Source organism: Ictidomys tridecemlineatus, chromosome 7, assembly GCF_052094955.1.
Source record: "Ictidomys tridecemlineatus isolate mIctTri1 chromosome 7, mIctTri1.hap1, whole genome shotgun sequence".
NCBI lineage: Eukaryota > Metazoa > Chordata > Mammalia > Rodentia > Sciuridae > Ictidomys > Ictidomys tridecemlineatus.
In genome coordinates, this window is record NC_135483.1 from 166,771,717 (window position 1) to 166,797,186 (window position 25,470).

Below are 25,470 nucleotides of genomic sequence, written 5' to 3' on the forward strand. Positions count from 1 at the left end.
TTTCCCTCATGTAGATTTGTTAGATTATAAAACACATCAGAGGCTGGGGATATGGCTCAAGTAGTAGTGCGCTCGCCTGGCATGGGTGAGGCACTAGGTTCGATCCTCAGCACCACATAAAAATAAAAAATAAAGATATTGTGTCCACCTAAAGCTAAAAAATAAATATTTAAATAAATATATGAGTATTTTAAAGACTCTGTATAAAAAGTGCCAGATTGCTTTCTAAAAATGCCATCATTTGCATTCCTTTTAGCATTGTATGAGAGTGTCTGTGTTACTGAATCCTTGTTAGGATTGCATATTATTATTTTTTAAGTCTAGAACTATTTAATTGGTTACCTTACTATGGTTTTAATAATTCTTAAATTAATGATGCAACTAAACATTTTGTTCATGTTTTTCCCCCATGAAATGTCCATTGTTTCCTTTGCCATTTTTCTGTTTGTCTTTTTATTGATTTGCAAGACTGTCTCATAACTTCTATATTTACTCTTAGATTTATTGCCGTTATTTCTTAGTTTGTTGTTTTCCTTTTAGTTTTGTCAAATTGTTTCCTAACTTGTTTTTATTAATACTGGTTTATAGGATGTTGGTCTCACATTGGAGATCCTCAAGAGTGTCACTACGAAGAATGTGTAGTAACTACCACCCCTCCCTCAATTCAGAATGGAACATATCGTTTTTGCTGCTGTAGCACAGATTTATGTAATGTCAACTTTACTGAGAATTTTCCACCTCCTGACACAACACCAATCAGTAAGTAGTTAGAGTAACTTATCTTTGTAATTCCTTTCTCCAGAGATTTTGAAAATATAAAATAAAAATTCAGGGTTGATAGGAATGGGAGACTTGCAGCATCTTAAAATGACATATGGCTAACACTTGAAATCCAGAGATGCACCAGAACTGGCAAGACATCAGTATATTATCAAATAAGTTTGAATCAAAATATAGTACTCCTAAGGAGGGGAATTTGACAATACTAAGGAAACTGTAGCTGGGCTAAGTGGCAAGTGTCTGCAGTTGCAGCTACTTGGGAGGCTAAGGCAGGAGCATCACTTGTGCCCAGGAGTTTAAAGTCAGCCTAGAGAGACTCTTGTCTCCCCACAAAATCCCAGAAAATTACATGGGTGTTTTCTCTTCCACCCAGCATTCCCATTTCTAGAAGCTTATTTGAAAAGATAAATCATTAGTAGTATGAAAATACATAGACTTAGTTATTCATTGTGGTATTATTATTTATAACTAATTAATATTGGAAATTACCTATGTAGTTTTTACTTTTGGTATAATGTCATTAGCTACATATGCAGAAAAATTGTATGCAAAAAATTAAATCATTTTAAAGGGAAAAGGAACTAATATAAGTAACTTATAAAAACATTATTTGAGTGTATATATATATATATATATACATATATATATATATATATATATACTCTTTTGGGGAAGATGATATATAAAGGGTTAAGAGGAGAATTAATTGAACTCTTTTTAGAAGATTTGTGTTTTAGTAGTATAATCAAAGCAGTTCTGAAACAGTGTAGGTGTATTGTAGTATTATAAATATATACAGTAGTATTCTTGGGAGCCAGGTTTCTTATTGAAGAAATAGGGATAAATAGTTACCAAACAGGGGAAGACAGAAGAGAAGCCTGTGCAAATAGATTATAATTATGGTTACTGAGGTGGACCTAGGACTTTTAAGCTATACTTGTTGGTATGTTAAATACATATATACATGGTTGTATAATAGATATGCATAGTTGTATATATTCGTATGTGTATAAATTTATTTATATATACACACTAATTTTTTTACCTTTTTGTTTTTGTCTACTTTTCTGTTTTTGTCTACTTTTCTATTTTTGTCTTCTTTTCTATTTTCTACTCTCTTTCTTTCTACCTTTTTTTTTTTTGTGTGTGTGTGTGTGTGTATGTGTGTGGTGCTGGGGATTGAACCCCGGGATTGAACCCATGTGAGGCAAGCACTCTACCAACTGAGCTATATCCCCAGTCCCCTTTCTGCTTTTCTTGTTTTATTTTTTTTTCTTTGTTTTTATTTCTTTCCTTCTTTTCTTGACCTTCTTTCTTTGAACCCGGGACTTCACACATGCTACACAAAAGCCCTGAATTACATTATCAAACTACATATAAAGCATTGCTAAAAAGGACAAAATGCTAAAGTACCCCAGTAGCAGTAATAATGTTTAATGGCCATATTTTTGTCTCTAATACTATCCTTCACTAGAAGAACTAGGGCTCCTTGAGAGAACAACTTATTCTAGGATGCGAGCAGGGTAGTAGTTTAAGACAAGCATGAAATAGAAAGTATTGCCCCCAAATATAATGGATAAGCCTATCATAAGGATGCAGGAGCTAGGGCTGGGGTTGTGGCTCAGTGGTAGAGTGCTTGCCTGGCACATATGAGGCCCTGGGTTCAATTCTTAGCATCACATACAAATAAATAAATTAAATAAAGGTCCATCATGAAAAAAAAAAAAAAGAATGCAGGAGCCAGCTTGAAATAACTTCCACAGGCTAAATCTGGGGCGACTTTAGTGCTAAAATAATTAAATATAGTAATGAATTATAAACCATTGGAAGGAAAATGAATTCATGAGTAGAATGTCAAGTGCTAACTGGTAAATATAGGAATGTTGGAGTTGGCAAATCATCATTCTGTAACCATCACAGTAAGATTAGATCTGGGGTTAGGGTTGTAGCTCAGTGGTATAGCACTTGCCTAGAACATGTGAGGCACTGGGTTTGATCCTCAATACCACATATAAATAAGTGAAATAAAGGTATTTTGTCCATCTACAACTAAAAAAAATAATTAAAAAATCACACAAGAGTTATCAAAGGATTGTAAATCAAGAGTTTTAATGAGGAACCAGGATACCTGTATTGTTTAAAAGTGTCTCCAACATAATTGTAAGGGGAAAATTCAGAATATATAAGTGGAGAAATTGGATGACACCTTGAACAGGTCATGAAAATTAACATAATTAATGAAGGGCAGATGGACATCCACAGTACTTAGGGGATACAACATTATTATAATGTTATATTCTGGCCAAGAATGGTTATCCTGAATCTCTATTACCAAAGTCAGGGGAGGTTATATATTTTAAAATTGTCTCTGTCATATAATACAAAGAAAAGCTGTGGAAAAGGTATACATTAAAAGAGATTTAAAAGACTTGACAGATAAGCAGTACACCTAATTGTCCTTCTGAATGGGGAAAATATGGTAAAGGACATTGTTGGGTCAGTTGACAAAAATGGATGATTAGAGAACAGTTTATTTAAATATTAAATTACTGAAGCTGATAACAATAATATGGTTTTACAAGAATACATCATATTCTTAGAAAATATTCTTAAGAAGTATTTAAAAAATGAAGGGCCATGATATATATAACCTACCATCTAATGATTGAAAAACAAACATAATATGCATGGGTATGTATGTGTGTAGAGAAAGAGAATAATAAAGCAAATGGGGGTAAATGATAGCAAAGAGTAAATCTGTGTTAAGGTTTGTTTACTCTTCATCATATTTTTGCAAAATATATTGTAAGTTTTAAGTTTTTCAAATAAAAAGTTTGAAAAATTTTAAAGCTTTTAAAAATTGAAATATAGCACTTTGTAAGAATTCTCTCAGTCAACAAATATGGTGAGTATAAAGACCTTCTGTTTGGGATTATTTCCTTTGATTTATTGATGAAACACTAAACTGAAAGCAGTAGAATGTTTCTCTATGTAGACCATTAGCTTTAAAAAACCATTTTTTTGGTTGTAGATGAATACAATACCTTTACTTTATTTATTTATTTTTATGTGGTGCTGAGGATCAAACCCAGTGCCCCACACTTGCTAGGCAAGCACTGTACCATTGAGCCACAACTGCAGCTCTGACCCGTTATCTTTTATTAGGAGATTATTCTGAATTGGGTACATTAATTTTCCTCTAATTTTCATTTGTACATCTGCCTAGATGAAAGAGGTGAAGTACATTTGTATATCATTTTCCTCAAAGATCTTTACATGTATATTACATTTTAGATTACTACTTGGATCTTGGTTTCTGTAATCTTGATTTAAAAGCATGAGTATTGCCAACTAGGAATCATTAATTCCCAAGAAAAAGGCAGAGTGTTTAAAGTGCTCTAATTTGGGAGCATTAGCACAGTTTATGTATTTTATCCTTTAAATAACAGCAACAAAATCAAGTTAGTTGAAGTTAGCAAACAAGGTGAATATTGGCTTTTGCATTAATTTCAAGGAAAATAACACTAAAAATAATCACATTTAGCCTGCAAGTGCTAAGTGTTTAACCAAAATAATAAAATAGTTTTAAATATTGAAATTTAAAGAAAAAACCTAAAACATAAAATTAAGAAGCAGAGCTTTTTGTTCATGGCCACATAATAATAAGTAAAAAGTTTGGTGCTGGTGATTTTTTTTCTTCTTTCAAATTTTATTTTAAAAGTGTATATATTTTAAAACTACTAAAAACATAGCATAAAGTTATCAGAAATAGAAGAAGAAGAATGTAGGATGACTATTGGTGGGAAAGGATACATATTTCTACACTTTTGAATTGGTTGAGTCTTTAAAATGGGCATATATTTGTGTATTACTTATATAATTAAAGTATCACCTGCTTGTTAATTTGAAAAAAAAATAATAGAAAAATGACCATATGCCTATGGTACTTACCTACTCAGGAACCTAGGACCCCACCTCAAAAACAACAACAGCAAAAAAGAGAAAAAGAAAAATGACATAAGTAGAAAGGAAATAAACAATTTCCAATAGTCTCTACACCCATATGCGATCATTGCTAATATTTTCAATATTTTTTCCCAATATTTTCTTTTTAGTTTTTGTATAGCTGCATTAGTAGTATGTATTTTACATTTGCTTTTTTGTTTAACAAAACAAGTATTTTCCAGATTATTATGTTTCACAGTTATTAGTTTATAGTTGCATAGTATTTCAAATCAACTAGATATTCTCCTTGTCCCTTCTCTTGCTTTTGGACATTTAGGCTTATTTCCAGTTTTTTATTCCAATGAACATCTTTATATGTACAGCTGTGTGTAGCATTATAATTCCCTGAATTGGTATTTCTGTAGCCAAAAGTAACAGTGTTAAAGTTATGCAAATATCATTAAATTGCTTTTCAGGTAATTGAAATAGTCACATACATCGGTGATGTATGAAAGTGCACATTTCATTATATCTCTAGCAGAAGTAGTATTACTAAAATAAAACTTTACTGAGAGCATTTTGCAAAATGATTTTAAGTTTTTATTAGATTCATGTTTGTTATTTTTAGTTGTCTTATATTTAATGTCCATTTATAGTATTGTTATTTAAGAATTTTTAAATTTAATTTGTTTTATATTGTGCCTGTTATAGGGTACCAATGCATGTATGTTTTGTGTAATGTTTGAATCAGGTTTAGTATATCTATTTCCTTAATGATTATTTTTGAATAAAGAAACAAACTAACTTTGAGAAAAATGATTTTTAAAATAGTCTGAAATCTGGTCATCTAACCCCTTTGTCAGTTTGCAGAATCTACATTTTAAATGATAATAATAATAATACTTTAATATGCAAAATTTTTGTTTATTGCAAAATCTTTGAAGTTCAACTCTTCCTAATGAAACACCTTTAATATCTATCTTTCAATAAAAATTTAATGCTCATTTTATAGTGTGAAAATTATATTTTAATTAAGGTACTAAAATATTCATTACTCAATCTTCTGAGAACAGTATTAATGAAACATTAGCTCCACATCTCACATATCATTTTTGTGATGGATGATAAAACCTCATTTTTGTACAATATTTTATACTTTCAGAGTTCTGTCACATAAATTCTTTTAAGATGTTATCTTAATATTTAAGTAGTTCAATTAGAAATTAACCCTTCTGTCCTAATGAATAGGCTTACTATTCAGGAGAAATGGTCAATGAAGTGGTTGTATTTCTCAAGCAGAGCTGATTACCTTGTTTTTCTTTAACTTTTTGCCTGTCATTTTATTGGTAGACAACAGTAAGTGTCAAGTGTTCATATATTAGGCTCCCTGCAAAAATTTAATTTTTAAAAAAAATTTGAATTTCAAGCTCTATAAAGTTACAAAAAATTGTACAAAGAACTATCCTTTACCCAGATTTACCTTTTGCTAGCATTTTGCTTTATTTTCTTATCATTGTTCTACCCTGTAGATACATATACATTTTATTATTTTTTTCTGAACATTTTCAAATAAGTTGCAGGTATTACATATAAATTTTAAGATGTTTTGTAATTGCTTCTTTACCTACCTTTTTTACTCAACTTTGAAGTACATGGTGATAAAGACTTTTTAAAATGCCCTTTTGTCTTCATAATGACTAGTGCAGTGTTAGGAACATGGAGGGCAATAAATGTTTGTGGGATATGTATTAATTAATATGTAAATTCTGAAATATTGTCAAATGCTGGGAAGTAATGTTTTCTTTTTAATCTTTCAAGATTAAATAGATCCATACAGTGGATCAGTAGTTTTTGAAAGCTGGTCACTACTTGACTCAGTGGCACACACCTGTAATCCCATTGACTTGGGAAGCCAAGGCAGAGGGATTGCAAGTTTAAGGCCAGCCTAGGCAACTGTCTCAAAATAAAAAATAAAAAGAACTTGGCATGGTGTCTCATACCTGTAATCCCAGCAACTCAGGAGCCTGAGACAGGAGGATCACAAGTCAGACTCAGCAGCTTAACAAGACCCTAAGCAACTCATTGAGACCCTGTTTCAAAATAAAAAATAAAAAAGGATGGGGATGTAGCTCAGTGGTAAAGCACCCCTGGATACAAGAAGAAAAGAGAGAGCTAGGGTTGTAGCTCAGTGGTAGAGCACTTGCCTGGCACATGTGAAGCACTGGGTTCCATCCCCATCACCACATTAAATAAATAAATAAATAAATAAATAATAAATAAATAAAATAAAGGTTTGTGTCCATTTACAATGAAAAATATATTTTAAAAAAAGGAGGGCTGGGGTTGTGGCTCAGTGGTGGAGCAGTCGCCTGGCATGTGCGAGGCCCTTGGTTCAATCCTCAGCACCACATAAAAATAAGTAAATAAATAAAGGGTTTTTTTTTTTTTTTTTTAAAGGAAAGGTAGGGGAAGGAGAAAAGGAGGGGAAAAGGGAGGGAGGCAAGCTGGTTGTTGTCTTCAACTAAAAGGGCAAATGCAGCAAAACAGTTTATGGAATAGCAAGTGCAGATAAAAACAAAAAAAAAACCCCAATTATTAACTCCTTCATTTTGATTCATATTTAGTTCCCCTTATCCCCACCTCAAAAAGGAATCATCAGTTTTCAACTTTTTTTTAAAGAGTGAGAGAGGAGGGAGGAGAGAGAGAGAGAGAATTTTTTTTAATATTTATTTTTTAGTTCTCGGCGGACACAACATCTTTGTTGGTATGTGGTGCTGAGTATCGAACCCGGGCCGCACGCATACCAGGCAAGCTTGAGCCACATCCCCAGCCCCAGTTTTCAACTTTTAAAGTAAAGCGAAATATAGGAAACTTTTCCTAAGTAGTTGCTATTATGTGATCTCATTTCCAAACAAGCCTACTTGTTATAGCTTGTTTTATTACTGGTAAGGAAAAGGGTTATAAGTTTAATGGCCACATAATGAGGTTATATTCTAGGGAATAGCAAAGGGCATTTAATGTTCTCTGTTAAAACCCAATCATTTCCCTATTGTTTTCAGCTGAACAGTTTACTTCCTGAGTTCAATCCATTCATTGCTGTTTGTTGGAATGACATCTTTCTTATCAAGTATTCACTTACACAGTCACAACCAGACTTAGCAGCCTTCTTACCTCTATAACCTATATGTTGAGTGGTCAGACCAAATAACAGTAAAAGAATGTATGACTGACTCACTGAGCATTATAGGTTAGATTTCTCTTGAGAAAAGGCCTTTCTTCTTTCAACTTCAGTTGAAACACTGAAGACAATAAGGTACTTAGTAATAGAAACTAAAGCATATAATAGCAGTGATCCTTGAGAATGATACAACAGGAGTTTTTTGGGGAAATATGACAGATCAACCATATGACCATAAATGAATATCTGTAATTGTGCTGAACTAGGGTCTCACATTATAATCAGTCCTATCTGTAAATCTCCTATCTTGTGTTTTTGTAACTCAATTATAATTTTTCAAAGATTTTCTCTTTGGTGAGTCTATGTTTCAAAGTTGTTTGTCTCTTTTAAGGGAAATAGGTATTAAATATGTCTGCTTCCATTATATGGGAATGTTAAAAAAAATAAAAGCCAGTAGTTCTGAACTTGTTTAATACAGTAATAAGTAGACCTACCTTTAGACAAATTATGTAATTAAGGAAGATTAGGTTCTTTACTTCCCTTGAGATCTTATTCTCTGACCGCCCCACCCCTTTTTCCTTAGAAAACTCTCTGCTGTGCCCAGTGCCCTGGTTTGAATCTACTAACTTTTTCAGTCACTGTCTTGCTTTCCCGCCCATCAACTCATCCTGTTCTTAGTCCTGTTTCCCTGGTCTTAAGATGCTGGTGGTAGATAAGCATTTACTGGGTCTTTATTCGTAAAATACTTGCATTAAACTTAAGATTCTTAAAGAATGTTATTACAGATAGGATAAATCTTGTAGTGAAACTTTAATTTACTACTCAGATTGTAGATCATGCAGGATTATAGAGTTATTAAACAGACTGAGCAGTCTCTTTAAAGTAAACCTTTAAAGGGAAGATTTAATATAAAAATCTTGTCTAGCTGAACGAGTTAAGAAGTTAACAAGTGAACTCTTACCTCATGAATAATATTTTGAGTACCCAGTATGTCCCAGATACTGTTCTTTTAGTGTTCTATATGAATTAAATTTTTTAATTTAACCGTTATAGAAACATTGTGAAATGATTACTACATATTCTTATTTTATATTAACTCCACTGAGGCAGATATGTAAACCTAATTTACTTAAAATTGCACATTTTATAAGTCACAGAGCAGGATTCAAATCCAGATGTTCTGGCTCCAGAGTATTTGTTATTAACCATTATATTCCATACACAAACAAGGGACCCATATATGTTTGTTTCGTTTGGCTGGGGAGAATTTTTTGAAAAATTCAAGGACCCTGCATGGTGTTCACCATAATCTATACATGATTAAGTATTATAAAATATTTTCTGGGGCTGGGGATGTGGCTCAAGCGGTAGCGCACTTGCCTGGCATGCGTGCCGCCCGGATTCGATCCTCAGCCCCACATACCAACAAAGATGTTGTGTCCGCTGAGAACTTAAAAATAAATATTAAAAATTCTCTCTCTCTCTCCTCTCTCTCTCTTTAAAATAAACAAAAAGATAAATAAATAAAATAGTTTCTATATTCACATGACATGTTATTTTATTATTTAATATTTTCTTCAAATTATCTTATTAAAATTTGTATGTATTTTAAAAGGAGACTTCCCATCATTACTGTAAGTGGAAAGCCAGCATCATAAGTAGATAGCAACTTTAAAATTTATTTAAGAATAAAAGTGATGAAAACAAAACTATATTAATTAGCTAGATATTGCTTGCTTAAATATCTGAGGCTTGAAACTTTCTCTGTGTTAAAAAGAAAGGATAGCAAATGTTTGACAAGTAATGAACTTCTACCAGGTTGAGATTTTTCTTCTCAATAATAAGACAAGAGAAAGAAAAACTTTCACTAATACAGGTCCATGTTCTACCTAAAACCAGAAGTCTTGACTCTGCAGAGCTGAACTAAATATATTTTGAGGTATCTTCCAATCATGAGTCTTTGTAGTACCTACTCTATTTAAAAAGAATGTCAGTCTTTAAGTAAAGATATTCATATCTATAATATTCTTTTATTTTCTTATACCATTAAGAAATTTAAAAAATTTTTTTTATTTTAGTTGTTGATAGACCTTTATTTTATTAATTTATTTATATATAGTGCTGAGAATCAAACCCAGTGCCTCATACATGCTAGGCAAGTGCTCTACCACTGAGCCACAACTCCAGCTCCCATTAAGAAATTTTTATGCTTATGAATTCCCAGAGTTTTAAAAAAATGTATAATTATTGCAAACTTTAAAAACTTATTAGAACAATTTTGTGAGAAGATTTCTAGAATTGATATAGTTAATGTTTCTACCTATAAAACCAGTAGTTTTGTGTATTTTTTAAAAATTAAATAAATTTAATTCATTCTATGGAGTAGTTTTTGGTGAAAGTCAGGATATAAATGTAGAATATTTTCATTTTCTTTTATTTAGTTATTAATCATTTTGATGGTCAGTTCAAATTGATGAGAAACAAAGATCCAAGTTGCATCTAAAACTAGGATTAAGAAATTACATTCTAATTTATTCTGTGCTGTTAAGATTAGAAATTTTAATTTCCAGTATCTGGCAAGAAATGTCTTAATCTTATACAAGCTGGAAAAGAAGGCCTTCTATCAAAAAAGCTGATATTGGTATAGGACCACTGGTGGATTAAGAGCTATTGTGCATTTAAAGTATTTTTTCAATGTTACATTTTGTTGTTATTATTTGTTTTTGTGGCACCGACATTTGAACCCAGGGCCTTGTTCATGCAAGGCGGGCACTCTATGGTTATATCCTCAACCCACTTATTTAGTTTTTATTGCTTCTGTGACAGCATTGAAGTGATTGAATAAACAGAAAATGAGAAATAAGGATGGCTTAAAGTCCTCATTTATTACTTCAAGAAGCAAAACAAGGTGTTTTTTTAAATATTTTTTGTTTTGTTTTAGATGGACACAATATATTTTATTTTTATGTGGTGCTGAGGAGTGAACCCAGTGCCTCACATGTGCTAGGCAAGCGCTCTACGCTTGAGCCACAACCCCAGCCCAATGTGTTGTTGTATGCTTATTAAAAATATTGATGTAGAAGAAACAGAACAACATAAATAAAAAAGTATCCTTTAGGAAAATATGAATTCTTTAATGTAGTAGTAACAAGATTATATATTTGCACATTATGTGATGTTGATCTGATAATTTTCATTCTGCAATTTTGCTCACTGTGCGTTATTGAATGCCAATTGCATCCTGTACCACCTATGTGTCTTGCTCTCTGCTCTCAAAAAGTAATTCTTTTTTTAATGTTTATATTTTTAAAAATTTAAAAATGTGTGTTCCTCTTTTAATGACTTAACTGTGCCCATTTTTTTTTGTAAATATGCTCTCTGCCTACTGAACATTTCCTATACATTTTCTTTTCTTTTTTTTTAATATTTATTTATTTTTTTAGTTTTCAGCGGACATAACATCTTTGTTTTTTATGTGGCGCTGAGGATCAAACCCAGGCCGCACGCATGCCAGGCGAGCACGCTACCGCTTGAGCCACATCCCCAGCCCCTATACATTTTCATATAGAAAAATTAATTATCCATTTAATAAATATTTAATGGTTTCAGATGGAAATATACTATGGTCCTCTGACATGAAAACACTTCAAATACATTCAGAAACAAAATGAAGCTAGCCATAATTTAAATAGCAGAGGTTGTTAAAATAACATTAAATCGTAGTTGGCTGAGAATGTACTGACAATTGCAAAAATATTGTTAAAAGTACTTCTTGGATGGGCTGGGGATATAGCTCAAATGGCAGAGCGTTTGCCTCATGTGCACAACGTCCTGGGTTCAATCCCCAGAACCACCAAAAAAATAAATAAATAAAAGTACTTCTTGGGCTGGGGCTATAACTTAACGGCAGAGCACTGCCTAGCTTGTGTGAGGCAGTGGGTTCGATCTTTAGCATAAAAACAAACAGATAAATTTTTGTATATCTATAACTACAACTAAAAAAAATTACTTTTCAAATTGTTTCTTTTTAAAATGTACATTCTCTACTAGCCATAATATGAAATTATTTCAATCAACTGCTAAAAAACAAAAAGAGGATCATCAAATGGAGAGAAGCATAGTCACTTGATTCTTTGGGAAGCTATACTGAGTTAAAGCATAGGCTATCAGTTCAGTGCCTGATAGCCTAGGATTTTTCTAGGAGAGAACTGTCTTTAAATCTTTTTAGAAACTATTACAAATATCTTTCCTAATTTCGTATTACTTTTACCAGAAAGAACGCTTTGTTGCTAATTTTTATTTCGTATATATTTGAACTTACATTCTGTGATTTTTTTTTTTTTTTTTAGTTGTGGATGAACACAATACCTTTATTTATTTACTTTTACGTGGTGCTGAGGATCAAACCCAGTGCCTCACATGTGCTAGGCAAGCATTCTACTACTGAGCTACAAATCCAGCCCTGTGATTTTTTTACTCAAAGTTTTGCTGTTCTCTTTCCTATGAAATGTACAGTTCCTGTGCTCTTTTGTGTAGTTGAAAAACAGAACAAAGATAGTATTCCTCTATCTTTCATACCCAGAAAAAAAATGTTGTTTATTCTTGAACAGAGGATATTCTGCTTTATTTTTCTCAAGTGTATGCTTTTTTGGGGGATACCAGGGATTGAACTCAAGGGTACTCAGCTACTGAGTCACATCCCCAGCCGAATTTTGTATTTTATTTAGAGACAGGGTCTTACTGAGTTGCTTAGCACCTCACTGTTGCTGAGGCTGGCTTTGAACTTGCTATCCTTCTGTCTCAGCCTCCTGAGACGCTGGGATTACAGGTATGCACCACTGCACCTGGCTTCAAGTATATTCTTTTAAAGGTGTTTAGCAATAAGTAAAATATAATTGACCTTATTACTCCTGAATTCTGTATTTTTTCTGTTAATTGCTAAAATGTATTTGTAACCTCAAACCAATACTTGTGATGTCTTCATGGTCATTCAGAGACATGTGCAGGGTAACAAAAATTTTGATTTGCCCTAGGTACACATTCCTAGCTATAAACAAATGCCTTTTCACAGTAAATGTAGTGCCACTTTTTAATTTTTTTTTCATTTTTGTGCTTTTTGTTGATGATTTTGAGGTTTAAAATGGCCCAGAAGCATGATTCTGAAGTGCTTTCTAGCATCTCTACACACAAGAAGGTTGTGATGTTCCTTCAGGAAAATATATGAGTTTTAGTTAAGCTTCATTCAGGCAGGAGTTCCAGTGCTGTTGACTGTAACATAAATGTTAATGAATCAACAGTATACTATATAATAAGGTAACTTTAAAAAATATAAACAAAGGCTGTATATTGATGAGTTGATGAAATTCTGTGTTTTAGTTAGAGTTTTTACTGGTGTGACTAAAAGACCTGTCAAGAATCATTTTAGAGGAGGTAAAGTTTATTTGGCTTACGTTTCAGACTTTCCAGTCCATAGACGGTCAACTCCATTGCTGTGGGCCTGAGGTGAGGCAGAACTTTGTAGCAGAAGAGTGTGGAGGTAGAAAGCAGCTCCTGATATGGCAGTCTGGAAGTAAAAAGAGAGAACTCTGCTCACCAGGGCCAAAATATAAACCCCAAAGGCATAACCCCAGTGTTCTCCTCTTTCTAGTCATACCTCACCTGCCTATAGGTTTTGCCCAGTTAATTCATATTAGTGGATTAATGCACCGATTAGGTCAAGGCTTTCATAACCCAGTCATTTCTCCTCTAAACTTTCTTGCATTGTCTCACACATGAGCTTTTGGAGGAATCTTATATGTAAAACATATAACATATTGTGACTAGAAGTTCATAGGATTCTTTATTTTTTTTCCGAAAGTAGTTGTTCAGTATTTGTGTGTGTGTGTGTGAGCCTTTATAAAATATAACCACTGCAAATAATGAAAACCAAATGTACCTATATTGTAGTTAGCAGTTTCTGACATGACTCACATTGACCCATGCTTCCTTTTATAATCCTCTTCCCCTGAATGGGGGCTAGACCTAATGACTTGATTTTACCAAACAGAATGTGACAAAAGTGATGGGTTCTCATTTGTGTACGTAGATTTTTAAGACTATGTCTGCTACCTTGCTGGTATGCTTTCTTTAACTGTCCTTATATGTTTATTGTAATGATGAGGAGCACCTGACAAAGAACTGAGGTCAGCCACCTGCTAAAAGCTAGCAAAAACAAACAAACAAACAGAGGCCTAGTGTCTGACAGTTTGTGAGGAACTGAATCCTATTGACAATCATAGAGTGAGCACAGAAGCAGATACTTGAGATGAATATGGCATTGACCTACACCTTGATTGCAGACTTGTGAAAGATCATCTTTGAAGCACTTAGCTAAACCGTGCATGGATTCCTGTAGAAACTAATATAATAAATTTTTTACCCTAAAGACTTATTAAAAAAAACAACAGCAGTGTAAGTTCCCAATAAAATTGAGTGGAAGGTACAGAGATTTCCTATATACTCTGTTCCCACACATGCATAGTCTTTCATGTTATCAATATTTCAATTAGAGTGGTGCAAAATATGGTTAAATATTTGTATGTATGTATTAAGACCTCTAATCATATGCTTTTGGTGGGGTGTGCAGCAACAAGCAGCACTGTACTTTACCTATTGACCCTGTTGGCAACTTTTCCCCCTATTTTAATTGTTATTTTCACCTTCATCTTCTTTTTTATTTTATTAGTTGTTGATGGGCCTTTATTTATTTATATGTGGTGTTGAGAATCAAACCCAGTGCCTTACATGTGCTAGGCAAGCACTCTACACTGAGCTACAACACCAGCTCCCTTCTTCTGTTTTTTTTTAACCCTTTCTATTTGATAATAGTGGCCACAATTCCTTCCTTTTTATTCTTGCTTTTTCACGTGAAAATTTCTGAATATGGAGAAAAAATTAAGAATATTAAATTACATTTTCTTACATTTCTGTGTAGATTCAATAATTACTAACATTTTCCAAATTTTCTTATCTTTCTCTGCCTCGGGATAGATTTATAGTTATACATATAGGTATACATACATTTGTTTTTGTTGTGGTTGATGTTGAATCATTTGAAAATAGCTGTAAATAACATGTATTAAAAATACAAGACACGTACCATTGTCAAATTCAAAGAAAATTAGCAACATTTATATTTTCTGGATCTATTACGTTATAGATTATAAAATTGATGTTTTGTTATTCTGTCCCATTTATTGGTTGTCATTCTTGTGTTAAAAATACTTTCTAAAAGTATTACTGTGGACTTGTATATTTTTATTTTAATGCTTAAATTACCCTGAATTTGTTTAGAAAAGTCCTTTTAAGCTGGTCCTATATCCATTTTTTCAATAACTTGTTTTGAGATATGGTTCACATACAAGATACAAAATGTTAATGTATACATTTAGTATACATAATTCAGTGTTTTTTCATATATTTACAGAATTGTTCGAAAATAGGCTCCACCTATTTCCAGTACATGTTCATCACCTCCCCAAAGAAACATTAGCAGGCCATTAGTATGCATTTTCCATTACCTCTTGCCCCGCAAGCCCTAGCAAACACTCATCTACTTTTTGTCTGTATGGATTTGCTTGTTTTTGTCGCTTCCTGTGAAAGGGTATGTGGGATTTTTATGTTTGACTTTTTCCACTTAGTTAGTATGGTTTGTATCACTGTGAAAAATATCAAATAAAAACAGCTTAGAGGAGGAAAGATTTATTTCGGCTCACAGTTTCAGAGGTTTTAGTCCATAGTTGCTTGGTTGCATCACAATGGGCTTGTGGTAAGGTAGAACATTGGTAGCAAAGCTATTCAACTTTGGATGGCCGAGGTGGGTGGTATTGGGGGATTAGGGGCTAGGGATAAGATTTACCCTTTAAAGGCATGTCCCCAATGACCTACTTCTTTCAACTGGGTACCACTTCCTAATAGTCCATTTAACTACAGATTCATCAATGTAAGCATATATTGATGAAATGAATGCCCTCATCATACAGTTACTTCCCTAAAGTCTCACCTTTGAACATTGTTGCATAGGGGACCAAGCCTTCAACACCTGAGCCTTTGGGGAGAAATTTTAGATCCAAACCATAACACAGAGTACGTTCAAGGTTCATCTGTGTTTTAGCATATATTAATATTCATACTTTTTATAGCTAAATGTTTCATTGTATTAATACACCACTTTTTATAATTTATCTACCAATTGATGAATATGTGAGTTGTTTCTGATTTTGACTGTTATGAACATTCATCTACAAATTTTTATGTAGATATATGTTTTTATTTCCCTTGGTCATATACTCAGGAATAGAGTTGCTAGGTTTTATGGAAACTATATTTAGCTTTTCATGAATTGCTGTACTATTTTCCAAAGCAGTTATACCATTTTATAGTTCCACGAACAATATGTAAATTATTCAATTTTTCCATTTTTATGCCAACATCTATTATTGTCCATATTTTGTATTATACTACGTTAGTGGATGTGAGGTGGTATCTCATTATTGTTTTGGTTGCATTTACCTAATTATTGAAAGTGTTGCTGTAGTTTGAATCTGGCCTTTTTCTCAGAGGCCCACATTTTAAAGATTTGGTCCCTGCTTGATCAGTTAGGAGGTGGAGGAAACTTTTGGAGGTAGGCCCTACCTAGTGGGGCATTTTAGGTCACTGGGGGTGTACTCTCAAAGGAATTCTGGAACCCCGTCTCTTCCTCTTCCGACTCCCCCCCAAAAAATAAAAAAAGAAACACCACGTCCTGGCCATAAGATGGCCAACTTTGCTCTGCCATATGTACTTGCCTCGCCACAGGACCAAAAGCAATAGGGCCAACTGAACATAGATGAAACCTCCAAACTGTGATGCAAAATAAACTTTTCTCATTATAAGTTGGTGATCTCAGGCATTTGTTACAATAACAGAAAGCTGACTAACATAGGTATTGAGCATCTTTCCTTGTACTTATTTTCTTTAGTGAAAGTTAATTCAAATGCTGTGCTCATTTTAAAATTGTGCCTTTGTCTTTTTATTGTTGTAAGAGTTCTTTTTGCATCCTGGAAACAAATATCCTGTCAGACATATGATTAGAAAATATCCTTTTTCTATTCTCTTGCTTGTTATTTCCCTTTCTTGGTAGAAGACTTGTTATTACACAAGGTTTAAATTTTGACAAAATTTGGTTTATCTATTTTTTTTCCTTTTGTTGTTTGTGTTGGGAAAAGTATAAACGGCAGCCATACCCCAGAGAAAAAAACCCCAACATGGCGCATAAAGACCTCTTCTTCCTAACTTCCTCTTTTCTTCAGTGGAGCGAAAAGTTCCCGCCGGCGCCAATTTCAAATCTCGCTGGCGGGGAACCTTATCCCCAATAAGAACTAATTCCTGGGCTCCGGAGCTGTTATCTGGAAGAACTTGCCAATAAACGAGTGGCCTGCCACTTATCTAAGCCCTACCATCTCCCCCTTAGTTCTATATAAGCACATAGCTTTTGCAATAACATTGGAATTCTCCCGGCGAAGTGTCTTTGTGTGGGGAATTCTTTCAGTTTGTGCTTTAGAAGTCCCATTTATTTATTTATCTATCTATCTATCTATCTATCTATCTATCTATCTATCTATCTATTTATTTATTTATTTATGGTACTGGGGATTGAACCCAGTTTACCACTGAACCACATCCCCTTTTTTTTTTATTTTGGATAAGGTCTTGCTAAGTTGGTGAGGCTAGACTTGAGCTTGTGACCTTCTTGCATTAGCCTCCCAAGTCACTGGGATTATAGGTGTGTGCCACCATGCCCTTGAAGTCATATCTAAGAAACCATTTCCTAATACATAGTCATGAAGACTTACTTCTTAGGGTTTTATAATTTAGGGTCTTATATTTACGTCTGTGATCCATTTTGAGTAAATATTTGTATATGAAATAAGGTATAGGATTTCAACTTTATTCTTTTGTTTGATATCCAATTTCCCAGTATCATATGTTAAGAAGACTATTTTTTCTCCATTGAATTGTCTTTGTACTCTTGTCAAAAATCAGTTGACTGTATACATGAGGGTTTATTTTTGAACTCTAATGAATTAGGTGAGTAAACACAGGCCTCTGCTGTTTTCAGCATTTTGTCGAATGAAAAACAATTCCCCAAAGATATCTATCTGTGAGGTTACTTTATTTGGGAAAAGCATCTTTTGTATATGTGATTGATTATTAAGGATCCTGGGATGGGTGATTATACTGGATTATCTGGGCAGGTCCTTATAAGAAAGATATTTGAAGAGAAGAAGGCAAATGTGACTAGGAAGACAGAGTTAGAGTGATGCACCCACACAAGCCAAGGAATGCTGGCAGACACCAAAGGCTTGGAAGAAGAAAGTAATGGACCTTCCCCTTAGAGCCTCTGATGGAATCACAGACACTTTAATTTGACCCAGGAAACTTAATTCAAATTTCTGTCCTCTAGAACAAAGACTTTAATAAATGCATTGAGTTGTCTGCAGCTATATTAAATTTGGAATCCTAGCCATATGTGAATCTGGAAAATGTAGGGTTTATCTTCCTAGCCCCTCTGAATATTAGGAAGGCACAGTAGAATGAAGGCAGAATGGATTTTGTTTGTTTTTTTGTGGTGCTGGGGATTGAACCCAGGGCTTTGTGCAGAATGGATATTAAGGAGCAGTTTACCTTATCCCTCAAAACATTTTTCCTCAGTGACACAATGTAAATTTCTGGGATTATGACCCTTATAGAGAGGAATCTCGAAGTAGACCAGAGTCAAAATGGATGATAGAGGATGTTTCACTCCAGTTTGAATTTTTGAGTCTCTCTCATTATTTGTTTTCCTAAGAACCAGTCACAGTCTAGTTATGTCATTGCCCTTCTGTGCCCTGAATTTTATTTTTCATCTGCTCCCTGCTCCTTCCTGCAGACACATTTTAGTGTTTCTAGTCCCTGGACTCTGATGATATGTCTCTCTAATACACATACAAACATCTTTGGGATATTGTCATGCACTTCCCTTTTTCCTACCACCCTACTGCACCCTCATGCTTGTGATTCAGCATGTGTATCTGCTCCTACTGTTGGTAGCATAGGGTCTTTAGAAAGTTCTTAAATAGCTTCAAAATATCTGAGCAACATTTCTCAAGCATTGTTGTTTGTGTAAATTTTGGAGAAATAAATCAACTGACTTAGCTCTTTTACATGGCATAAAATACAGTAGCCTGAATTAACTCTGCTACTTCAGCATTTTAGAGTCGAAGCACCCAAGACATACAAACAATTATGTTGTTCTAATATATAAAAATCTTATCCACTAAAAAATTATGGCATGGTAATAAATAAACAATTAGCTATGACACAGGACATGGTGATTATGTGATTTGACAGGTGTTAAAATTGTTTAGTAATATTCTATGAGCATAATCCATGTGATTACAGATAGCAGAACAAATATTTCCGATAATCACAGAGACCTTCCAGGAGTATAGTTGATATTACATACTGTAATGCTGTGATGGTTCTGATTCATTTATATATTTTGTGATTAATAACTGTTTGAAAGTGTTGTGATACATTGCATCCTATATTTTTCTTTTCCTGAATCCATTCAATGGAAAGAAAAACCCAGAGAATATATCCAGCAGATATTGGAACTGTATCAGATTTTGTTTTTTAATCATTATATTCCTCTGGAGTTAAGATATCTAAATTCCCAGCCCAGAATTTCCATCTCTGAGGTGTGTATAAAGGGGTGTGGGCTGATGGGGGATAGGAGAGTAAAGGAAACTTTTCACTGAATATCTTGAAGTATTCATGTCAGTGTATCACCTACCCCAACATATTAAAAAGATGTTTAAACTTCAGAAATATTATAAGTGCAGAATATATCAAGACCTAATCTGGATTAATAATATTATACATCAGAGAATGGAATTTATACCGAAAGATTTATTTGCAGATAGTAAAGCTAAGAGCTTGAAAGATGTTTCTTTTTAAATGTATTTTTAAGTTGTAGATGGACACAATACCTTTATTTTTATTTATTTATTTTTATGTGGTGCTGAGGATAGAACCCAGTGTCTCACCCATGCTAGGCGAGCACTCTACCACCGAGCCACAACCCTAGCCCTTGAAAGATGTTTTATTGCTCTTGAAAGAAATGTGTGGTCCCACAAGTAAATAAATACATCTTTTTAAGACTTACAAGGAAGGACGGTAGAAAGGGACAGACATTATTGGCCTATATACATGTATGATCACACTACTGAAGTGACTCTGAATCATGTACAGCCAGAGGAATGAGAAGTTGCATTCCATTTGTGTGCTGTATGTCAAAATGCATTCTACTGTAAAATCAATCAATCAATTATATTTTTTTTAAAGACAGGAACTAAAAAGTACCGTGGTAGTGGGGTTTGGGGGAGCACAAGAGTATTCCCAACAGGTTGTTTGGGACCCATTGGTCAATCTTCCAAATTAGTGAGTCACTGATATGACATTCTCTCACTATTCTAGTGTACTTATTTCCAGTGTGATCTTATCGGTGCTCTCCACATTCATTCAATCATTCATTCGGTAAGCAGATATTGAATAATGTTATGCATGTAAGTCACTGTGTAAATGTGAGGTGTAAGAAATGATACGGCTTTGTTTTCTTATTCTCTTTATTATCCTCATCTATAAATTTATACCTGTTGGGGATGGGAATATAGGGAAGGGATACGGAATGGGCAGAAGTCATATCAGTAATTATAATATTATGAAATAAGTGCTAACAATATCTAGTAAGCACTTTATAAATGCTGAAAATTATGTTATTGAGTTTTATCTTCGTGTGTGTATATATACCCTTAATGTTTTAAAAATTAAAAATTGTCTTCTGAAAAAAGTGAGATCCATCTTGTACATGGTGCTGAGGATTGAACCCAGTGCCTCACACATGTGAGGCAAGCATTCTACCACTGAGCTACAACCCCAACCCTCTCTTAGATCATTTTTTAAATTGTGATAAAATACATGTAATGTAAAATTTGTCATCTTAATCAGTTCAGTAGTAGTAAGTACATTTATATCGGTGTATAATGTATCTCCAGAAATCTCTTTTTTTTTTTTCCTTACAAAACTGAAACTCTGTACTCATTAAAAAACTCTCTGCTGTTCCCTATCTGTAATCCCTGGAAACCCTCTCTTCTACTTTGTCTTATGAATTTGACTACTCTAGTTACATCAAGTAAGTGAAGTCATACAGTGTTTGTATTACTCTTAGGCATTTTGTATACACTATTTTTTGTTACCCTTAGACATTTTGTATATACTATTTTCTTTACTTTCTTTTCATATTTGAAAGTAAGAGAAAGTTATTTGAAAGTAAGAGAAGTTATTTAAAAATTGAAAATTGTACAACTAAGGGAACAAAGCCAAGGAGTATGAAATTTAAAAAGTAAAACTCAACTGTAATTAAGAAATTTAAGTCATGGTAGATGGAATTTCCTAAACAACCTGAAGAAAAAAATCGGTATATAATTGGGCTAGGAAAATATGCTAAAGATAAAGGTAGATCAGAATTGCAGTTTAACATTTATGTACCTCACAAAAGGTACATAAATTATTATTCTATATCTTAACCCACAAAATAACTGAAGTGCTGTGCTTTAAATAAATAAATGTGATTAATGTTTCTAATGTTAAAAATTTATGCTAGGCTGGGGTGTAGTTCAGAGGTAGAGTGTTTGCCTAGCATCATCATTATTATTCTGTCGCTAATAACAGGTTTCTAGGCAATACTTGTAGACTCCTTTGTTTGGGTATCAATATGTCTTCAATTGTGAGAAATACATGGGTAGAACCAAAAAATTTTATTCTAAGCTCTTCCTAAATATAAAATTTTAGAATCTTGAAAGTTATATAAATTCACATACACCTGTGTCAGATGTCACATGGATAATAGTAGATATACTCATTATTTGTCAGCTATTGCAAATGATGCATCATCAATAAGCCAGTCTTTTATTTGGGGAGAGGGAGCATCAGGGATTGAATTTGGGGGCACTCAACCACTGAGCCACATCCCCAGGCCTTTTTTATATTTTCTTTATAGAGACAGGGTCTCATTGAGTTGCTTAGTGCCTTGCTGTTGCTTTGGCTGACTCTGAACTTGTGATCCTCCTGTCTCAGCTTCCCTAGCCACTGGGATTACAGATGTGCACCACAGTGCCCTGCAACAAGCCAGTCTTAAGCTTGGTGGCTTTAGCATAAACATTTATTCTCATAATCATAGATCTGTAGATCAATTATTATTTGTCTGATCCAAGACTAGATTCAACTTCAAGTTACAGGGTCAGTTCACATCTTCTCTGAATCCCAGGATCAAGGGGCAACGTCTCTTCAGGACCAGTTCTAGTAGTTGACAAGCTCAACTACACAAGCATTTTAGATTCCTGCTCACTTTATATTTGTTAACTTCCCATTGGCCTAATCAAGTCACATGACCAGGTTCAAAGTCAAAGGACTGGGAAGTATAGTACCTAAGGCCAAAGCAAAAATGTGGATATATTTCTATCACAGGAAAGTGAGAATTTTAGGAAGCAAAAAGAGTTACCTTTTAAACTTAAAAAGTATATACATGCACACATACACACACATTCATAAGAGATGGTACTAAATACATAGATGCTTATGGATATTTTTAGCAGGTACCTATTACCACCTCTTTATTGTGTATGCTATACATTCCTCAGTTTTTTAAAAATAAAACTATTATATATAAGAATCAACATGCAAAATGTTCCCACAATGGCATAAATAAAAATATTTCTCCTTCTGCTGACTTCCACTGTATTTTAATTATACAATCTTTGTCTGTTTTATTTTAAAACTGAGATAGAGTTGGACTAAAAATAGAACTTTCTGTATATGCCAGAATTTCTCCAGTGCTTCTAAGCAGGACATGTGGGTGCCTGTAACTTTATCTTTCTGTCTTCACTATTTAAGGAGTGTGGTTTATAGGAACTGAGCAAATACTTGTAGGTAGTTTTGGAGAAAATAGTCAATAATGATCTGGCAGAGAGACAATTCCTTTTAGTATCTTTTCATTGAAGATCAAATGTGCATGTGTAGTAGGAACCTTTTTAAAAATTGTTGGACAGGTTAAGATAGGTGCTTTTGGAGGTGACAAAACAATGTGGGTTAAGAGGTTAAGGATTTCAGTGATTTTAAAAATGAATTAAGGGTGGTTTTCTGAGCAGTGTTTATTTCAAAAAGCTCTCCATAGTTTATGTTTAAGGCATATTCCCCCCCACACCTCTTAATTCCCATCCTTTTCTGTCCTCTCTGTTCCTTACTGTATGCTCATCTCCTGTTAACTCTTGCCTTCTTTATTGCTAGCTACTACTTCTGCCAAAACATTAGAAACAGCAAGAGGGTGTACAACCTATTCATTTGTCTGCTTTGTTTAATATTTTTCTCTTGGCAACAACCAATGGATACCTTAAAGTACTGAATGTTATTGAAAAATCAAATGTATATATTTGTGAAATGTAGTAGTTATTATATATGGTGGTTTTTAAATTATTGTTTTAAATCCCCAGACTGATTACAAGGAAAAATAACTACATTTGTTATATACAAAAACAACTTTGAATAAATTCAGCCATGTACAACAACATGGTTAAATGTATTATTGAACAAAAGAAGAAAGGCATAAAAATTCTATTTGTGTATTCAGAAACATGCAAAATTAAGCATACAGGATAGTAGTACTATTAAGAAAAGCCAGGAAATTATTACCACAAAAGTCAGGATAGTGATTATTTCTGGGATTGATAAAGGCTGTTAAGACCAGGTAGGAGGCTTGGGATCTTGGGTGTTCTATTTCTTGGCCCAGGTGGTGGCTACATGATTGGTTTCTTCATTAACTATACATCTATGTTTTTAAACACTTTTTGTTTATGTGGGTTATATTTTGTAATTAAAAATAGGTTTGTAAAAGAGAAATAGTTATGCAAAATAACAAATTAGAACAAGAGAAAAAACCTAGAAAACAGGTAAGAAATGTAAAGGAAAAAAACTAAATATTTTTCTCCAACTAAATATTCTACTTTCCTAATGAGAATGAGTAAAAGTTACTGTCATAATTTAAAAAAAATTTTTTTAATATTTATTTTTTAGTTTTCGGTAGACACAACATCTTTATTTTATTTTTATGTGGTGCTGAGGATCGAACCCAGCACCTTGCGCATGCCAGACGAGCGCGCTACGGCTGGAGCCACATCCCCAGCCCTACTGTCATAATTAAAAGAACATAAAATGCGGAAGGCAGTACTTGAACAATATGATTTATATTTTGTTGCCCAATTGGTAAAGTATAAGGTGTAACTTTCAGTTTTTATAATCAAATTATTTCATGGTCATTTTCTGGGAATGCAGGTCTTCAGTATGAATTCTGGATTTACAAATATCATTTATAGAACACTTAAGAAAATTGACTAGGAATCTTTAATACTTTGATTTGATTCTTATGAGTTTTGTGAGTTTCCTGTAGTGTGAATTTTGCTTTGTTTTATTTTAAATAATGAATTATTACAGTGGCTAGATTTCCATTTTCCGAGTATAAATTTAGGCTCAAATTGACTTTTCTTTATTAGGTTATTGAACTAAGAAGTATTAAATAATTATTATGAGCAGTTGTTTGGTGTAACAAACTCTTTATTTTTTCATATATAAAAAATAAAATTGAATAGAATAGAAACAGTTAAGTCCTGGTAGAATTATACCAAAATATTTTGGGAGCATATTTAATGTTTTTTTTTGTTGTTGTTGTTTTTGTTTTGATACTGGAGATTGAACCCCCCAGGGTTTTTTAAACCACTGAGCCACATCCCTAGCCTGTTGATTTTTATTTATTTATTTATTTATATTAGTTACACATGACAGTACAATGATCTTGACATATCATACATTTGAATCAAATGGGGTGTAATTTCTCATTTTTCTGAGTGTATAGGTTTCAGAGTCACATTGGTTGTACAGTTATGTTATACATACAGCAATACTAGTGTCTATTTTATTCTGCTGCCTTTCATATCCTCCCTCCCTCTCCCTCCCCTCCCCTCCCATCACTTCTCTCTACCCAATCTAATCTGACACATTTCTTTTTTTTTCCCCTCACATCATCATATATGTATTTTGTGTAACGATGAGGGTCTCCTTCCATCTTCCGTGCAATTCCCCTTCTCCCTCCCTCCTCTCTTCCCTGTTTAGTGGTAATCTTCTTCTCATGCTCTTCCTCCCTATCCCATTTTGAGTCACCCCCATATCAGAGAAGACATTCAGCATTTGTTTTTTAGGGATTGGCTAACTTCACATAGCATAAAATGCTCTAATGCCATCCATGTCCCGAAAATTCCTGTTGATTTTTTTAAATATATATTTTATTTACATTTTAGTTTTCAGCAGACACAACATCTTTGTTTGTATGTGGTGCTGAGGATCGAACCCGGGGCACACCCATGCCAGGCGAGCACGCTACCGCTTGAGTCACATCCCCA

The 25,470-nt window shown here is 33.6% G+C and overlaps 1 protein-coding gene across 3 annotated transcripts in view; it reads left to right on the top strand.

Annotated features, from left to right (window-relative positions):
• Positions 1 to 25,470, top strand: part of Bmpr2 (bone morphogenetic protein receptor type 2) — a 167,730-nt gene that overhangs the window by 85,976 nt on the left and 56,284 nt on the right. For all 3 annotated transcript variants that reach the window (XM_021735684.3, XM_021735686.3, XM_005338919.4), the window contains exon 3: positions 589 to 759. In XM_021735684.3, coding sequence (XP_021591359.1) covers positions 589 to 759 — 171 coding nt within the window. The remainder of the gene's footprint in view (positions 1 to 588; positions 760 to 25,470) is intronic.